Below are 6689 nucleotides of genomic sequence, written 5' to 3'. Positions count from 1 at the left end.
TGCAAAGTTAAATACAATACAAACTTTATTAAAAATAGGTTGCAAGTGAAATACAGTAGAAATGGGAAACTACAGCAGTTTTGATGGGTTTTTTTTCAAATAATGCACAGACAAATATGAAAAGCACTTTTACACATATTCACACTTGACCCAAATGCCCAATAGCGGCCAAATCCACTCAGCTGAAGGTTATAGGTTATTTTTTTGCTAAGCCTTTTTCAGAGTCTAGCAGCAACAGTAATTCAGCCACAGCGTAAGTTTTTTCCTCTCACTGTAAGGCTGCTAGTGTTCTCAAGATAAATTGGGAGAGGCTTGCTTTTGCTGATGAACAGACAAAGCAAGCATGCAGATCCTTCATTAACACTTTCAACCAGTTTAATCTTCTACTTCATATTTAACAGGTGAAACGGTAAAAGCACACTTTCAAATAAGAAACCTGAAATACGTAAAAAATATTTACACTCCAATTTTCATTAACTTGCATTTATTTATCATACAGCTCTTATTAAAAGTGATTTCTTTCCTAAGGCAGTGAAAATCTACCCCTTTGTATTTGGAAGTGTGCACAAATCCCTAAATATATATTTATAAGAGAACAATATGATACAGGAAAAAAAAATCATCTAAAGCCAGTAAAGGGCTCTGTCAAATAGAAAATTTGTTTGGAATCACAATATATATTGTCTTAACATCACACAATGAGAAAGACTCTGATGAGGTCCTTATTCCCAACATCATCAGCCACATAGGCATAGCTGAGGAAATAGTGGGAGGAAAAAGATTAACAATTAAAAATTAAATAAGGCTATAACAGTGTGAAAAAATAGCTTGAACTGCCAAAAAGGCTTTCAGTACAACCATAATAGGATGTCAGTAAAGCCAGCTAGACGGAATGGGAGCTCACTAGCACTGCTTCCTCAGCATGAGCAGGGATGGTTCCTTGCTAGTACACCAGCCGTGTTAATGACCTTATGAATGTTCCCACTTCCAGACTGCAGGACTGTATTTGATGCTTTATACTTCAGTCTTCTTCTCTAATATGCCAATTGATATCTCCATAGAAAAAAAATATATTGCTGAACTGATAATAACAGACTTATCAATATTGTTCCAGGCCTAATTGCCCAATAACTTCTAATCTGAGTTTCTCAGAAAACATACCCACGTGTTCTGCTTACCTTCTAACTGTAATCCTTGCCTTTAAGACATTACTAATATTTTGGTCCTAGCTGATGGAGGGCCACTAAGTGTAGCCTACTATCTATTGCTTATGTAATTTTTAATGAAACAGTTATCCAAAGGTTGTTATCTTCACATTTTTTTAAAGTCTGAAGCACATATAGTGGGGATACAACAATGCAGACTTTTCCATAACTACAGATAAAATCTTAGGCATCCATTTTAGACCCAACAAATACATAGGAATAGAGATATTCTCATTCCAAGATTCTATCTAGAGAATGTGTGTTATGCCAGTACTAAGTAATGGTAAGATCTGTATTGATATGCTGATCCTTCTATGAACACCATACAGTATGTCACACTTGCATATGAAACCTTATTTAAGGTGGCCCAGACATTGGCTTCTTGTCGAACAACCTAAAATACCAATTTCTAGTGCCAGTTTACTTTAGGCAGTTCAAGCTATTCTCACTTTCTCTGCTCAGCAGCTGAAACAAAAGTGTGTCTGTAAAACACCAGGAAACAACTTATCTTTGACAAATGCTACTTGGTCTGGTGCAAAAGAACTTTACCCCCAAAACAGAAAAAAAGTTACCTTCACGTGATTCATATCTTTAAAAATTTACAGTGCTTTCACTGTATAAACCACAAGTTTCTGGCAAAGTAATCAGAGTTTTCTTGCTATTGCAACATCTCTAAGTCTTAATTAACAGTCTTAGTAGATATAAAGGAATCAAAGTCACTCCTTTCAGAAAACATTCATTTTCTGTCCATACTTAGTAGTGTGCTCCCAATCTCAATCCCTCAATTTGGAGATCATCCATTACATCTGATAAGGTGCTTTCATCTTATTTTGTGTTCAACTCATTTTCCAGTTCCATTAGTTTCCTAGAAGCTTTTACTTTATTGGATACATCCTGACCCTGTGAAAAAAGTCGCTGGCGTTCCCTGAACGTCAGGTTTTCTGGTGCTCCAGGTAAATCTGCATCTTGACTGGAAAGGAAACAAAAATATTTTTTATAATTCTCACCTACAAGGTCCTTAAACATAATCATTCTTGATGACATGTAATGACAGCTGCTTTGACTACAGCAAAGCAGTCTTCATTCTGTGTTCTGAAAGGTTTTGTTCCTCACACATACACACAACTCTGACATTGTGCTATCACTTAAGAGAAATTAATGACTTGACCATTTATTGCATGTCAAAATAAATGGAAATGCTTGCCAATTTCCAACATGAATGGCAGGTTATAAACTAAGGCTCTGCTTGTGTTAGCACAGCATTACTGCTCTCACTAAACTAGCAAGCTTTTCTGTGGTGGCACATTTCTAAGAAAAAGCACTGGAAGACAAACCTTTTCTTGTCCCATCATCAGTATGCTACATGGTAAAGCGTGTATGAGCTTAGATCTTTTATGCTTATTACAGGTTTTCTAAGAATGCCACTGGAGAGGTACTGTTCAGATTTATAAATACACCTAAACAAGCTGAAGTTGCTAATTTACAGTGATAATTTTGTTTACTTAATTGTATTGCCAAAACATGTTGCTGTTCAGTAGTGCTTCAGATCATCTAAGGACTTGTGGAGAGAACTTAGTTGTGTTTTATAGTAACCCATAACAGAGCCAACAGCAGAACTCTGGAGTAGCCCCCAGAGACAGAACGATGACAACAAGAAATACTGCAAAAGCTAGCCAAGTTAGTTGTATAAAAGTTAATGGACTCCTGTATATCACCTTTTAGATCTTTTGTCTCTTGGATCCCGATAAACTTCCCCAGCAGCTGCTCCAGTAGATCCAGTGTATGAATTTATTCCTTATGCAAAAAAAAAAAAAAAAAAAGAAGTAAGTTTAAGGACAGCAGCTACAACACAGAAGTTTTATACTGTATCCCTTCAAAAAGGTGCAGTGCTTCTTTCAAGAAACAATCTCAAATGAGAATCATAATCAATCAGAGGTCATCTGACCTCTAGAATATTTAATTCCAGTACTATTAAATTCAAACCTTCTTAAAATGGCTTATTTTTTCAATTCCTAATTTTGAGTCAAACCCCATTCTGTTTAGATTATCCAGCACATGCCAAATCATGGTCTTTATCTTATTATGCCTTATTGTTACACAGATACAAGAAGCAGTTCAAGGAGTAACACAGTGCAACACTCTCATTAGCCTGTGACAAACTTCACAGGAAGTAAGTTAGCTGTAGCTCCTCTCTTTCTGAGGCTAAAAGTAAGCAAAGATTAGTAGATACCATCTTTGCAATTCAGCAGAATCAAAATTTCAGTCTCTGTTAAGTCTGATACACAAACTGTACCACTCAGAAAATAGCCCCTTCCTCCCTCTCCTGAATTTAAATTTCAAGTCTTGCAGCACTGCACCTTTAAGCTGATGTAACACACAGGTTTTACACATGATATTAATTCCTTGTAAAGGGCACAAGACAAAACCTTTTATTTCCAATTAGAAGTTTAAAAATTTAATTTGTATTTAAGACCATATTATCTTAATAACTATCAGGAAAATAGTAAAAAAAAGTGTAGCACACTACTCAGATTTGTCTTCAGACAGTTCTAGTCTCAGTATTGTACATGTTATGTCTTGTGAACCTTCTTTGGTACAAAAGGAGATGTTTGCTTCTTCCACTGGTACATCTAACTTCTCAGAAATGTTTAGTAATTCTGAGTGAGGCTAGAACACATAAGCCAATTTAGCTAATGTGCTGTAGGCCAAATTTTTTCCACCAAAAATTTGCAGCAAACCACATCATACTAGGTATGCCAGGCATATAAAGATTTTTTTCCTATCAGTTGTGAGTCTTACATTCCTGTAAGTACTGCCTCCCCCACTTTGAAAAGCTTGTGTCTGGATCCACAAGCTGTGGGTCGTGGTTTCATTTGCATTTGGATAGTGGTTTTCATTTGGGTGTTGACTTTTTTCTTGGTGAGCTGACAGACCAAATGGTCTTTAAAGACCCAGTGGAAGAAAGCACAAGAGCAAAATTTGCAGAAGCATGATTTACTAGAGTTAACACTCAGAACAGGAAAGAGCTGTAAAGGACAGGAATGTAACAGAGTCAGCAAGATGGGAGATGGTCAAACTGCACAGTGAATTCTGCATTTTGTGCAAACGGCTTTGTACATTACGCAGGCAGTCTTCATAGAAGCTTGAGCAATCAAGTGAAGTTAACCTGTTCTCAAGGCTATTTTAAAAATTATGAAATAAGAGTATTCAGAATTAGTTGTATGGTTTATGAATTAGGCTATTAAAGGCGAAGCATCATACTACAATATTCCTTAATTGTTACCAAAACCCTAACCAAATCTTTGTATATTGTCCTTTCAATTTTTTTCCAGGACAAACAAATGTGCACAAACAATATCACTGAACATTTCACTTTCCTGAGATTCATTTTTCAATTAATATTAACAGAGCAGGATTAGAAATGCAATTATATACTAAATGGCATTCTGAGTTGTGGATGATGGGAGGCAGGGAGAGTGGTGGTGACAACTAGTGACTAATGGCTCTAGGGTTGCCTAATTCATTACATACACAGCCTTTAAAGTGCCAAATAGGGAAGGGAAGCAATCGCTTTTGCAAGCCTACGTGCTGTGATGGAAGGCACATTTTACTTTTTATTACAGTCAGTTTCAAAGAAGAATTCCTAGAAAAAGAAAGTCCTTTGAAAGAAAAGAAATTAAGTACAGACATACAGTACCAATGTTTCAAGTCAAAACCATGCCATTTCAGAACTTTCTTAATTCTTTGTAATACCTTGTGTTCAAAAGCTAAAGTCCTTCTGGTACAAAATTGGCTGTAGGTTTATCAGTGATTTCATGTGCACTGTAGTAGGTATTATGGTAGTACACAGCAGGTAGAGTCCAGAATTATACTCCAGTCTAATGAAAACACATTGAAAAACTAAAACCTTCCCTCACCTTCCTTTAAGATTCAGAGCCTATTACAGAGCCAGGCAGGAGTGACAGTGGGTTTACAGAAGAGAGGCCATTACCACAGAGACTACTACATCCTGATATCTCACAGGCAACACCAGTGTAAATTACCAGGCTTCCCCCATCTTTACAGGAGAATCACAGTGGATACTTTTTTTATGCAACTTGGGTGTTGTGCTGATCACAAACAGTGGAACTACTGACCATCCAACACCAGTGGGACAGTAATTATAACTGAGCTAAACTGTCCCTTCAGCAATATTAAAAACTACACAATACTGTGCAGAGCTTCTCTTCAGCACAGGAAGCAGTTCAACAGTAACAGAAGCTAATCTGTCCTGCAAAAGAAAGGATGTTAATTTTCCTTGCTGGAAAATTATGACTTGAGCCTCAATTGAACAGGATGTGGACAAGCAGTTCAGTGGCCTTATATATATATATCTTGAATTAGATTCTCATGCTATTGCAGCTGGATTAGAAGTGCTTCTAATAGATGGAACCTATTTGGAAGCTCATATCCTCCCTATGCCCAGGGCACAATGCTGAATAAAGCAAGTGAGCGATTTTCCTAATTTGTTAGGTGGTCAAAAAAGTGATGAGGGTTATAACATACTATAGGATTCCACCTGTGCCACTAAGACTTGAATCCAGCAAAGAAGTTGACCATTCAGCTAGAAGCCAGCATAAACACCTTCCCTTGGGATATCAGGTGACTTCTACCTTGTTCATTTTAGAAGGATGAATTGATTGCATAGAGTTGGTTGTCAGGCACTTGTTAATCTCCAGTGTAAGTAAAAAGAATAAACTAGGACAATGTCCTGGCCACCATCTTCAAAAGAACATAGAAGAAAACAAATGCAGAAGTACCAGCAGATGCTGCTGTTTAAAGACAAAGTATTATATCAAGAAAGTGCAATCTTATCAGAGTGAGACCTACTGAAAGTGTCAAGTACACAAGATTTCTCCTCCACAGCAGCAGTTTAAAAAAAAAAAAATCCCCAGACTTTGGACTGAATTAGCTTTGAATTCAAGAGTATAGTTCAAGTAGTTCTCTGCAGGTAAAATACAGTGCTAAAGTTACTGGCAGCTAGAACTCTAACTGAAATTAAACTTCATTATGGTTGGCTTGGAGTTATACAACAACAAGATGAGGAGTCAAAGAAACACAGAGGTGTAGAAAGGAAGGGAAGGAGTAAAGCAAACAGTACTAAGATGAAGTTTACATTTTTTTGTCTCTCTGCACGGAAACTGCACTGTACAAACCAGAAATTTAGGAATGGCGCTTAATACGTGAAATTAACTGCAAGACCTGTACTTCTCTTGGTGCTTGTGTATTTATATCTACAAATGTAATTTTTAAAGCCATTTGCACACACTATTAAAAGAGAGAGAACCCTGGTACCAATAACAAAGCAGAAGATAAGTTCTGTCCATCAGGAGAGGTTTCCTGTGTTCAAGAAAGGTGCACTTCCAGATGCCCTGAGTAAACAGTAGTCAGTCATACAAAACAAATCACTTCAAAGATACAGAGTGAAAGCCAAAACCAACAGTA

The 6689-nt window shown here is 36.9% G+C and overlaps 1 protein-coding gene across 23 annotated transcripts in view; it reads right to left on the bottom strand.

Annotated features, from left to right (window-relative positions):
• AFDN (afadin, adherens junction formation factor) overlaps positions 1-6689 on the bottom strand; it is a 115704-nt gene continuing 109015 nt past the window's right edge. For 22 of the 23 annotated variants that reach the window (XM_039706878.1, XM_039706889.1, XM_039706892.1 and 19 more), the window contains 2 exons: positions 2921-2999; positions 1-2175 (listed from right to left, as the gene is read on the bottom strand). In XM_039706878.1, the coding sequence (XP_039562812.1) occupies positions 2031-2175; positions 2921-2999 (224 nt within the window). In that variant the 3' untranslated portion in view covers positions 1-2030. Of the gene's footprint in view, positions 2176-2920; positions 3000-6689 lie in introns of those variants that run through there. The other variant, XR_005627229.1, reaches the window with a different exon arrangement.

This window comes from Passer montanus, unplaced genomic scaffold, assembly GCF_014805655.1.
Source record: "Passer montanus isolate IOZ18808 unplaced genomic scaffold, ASM1480565v1 scaffold2, whole genome shotgun sequence".
Classification (NCBI taxonomy): Eukaryota; Metazoa; Chordata; class Aves; order Passeriformes; family Passeridae; genus Passer; species Passer montanus.
Note: the sequence above shows the minus strand (reverse complement) of the source record. Positions and strands in the feature narration are given on the sequence as shown.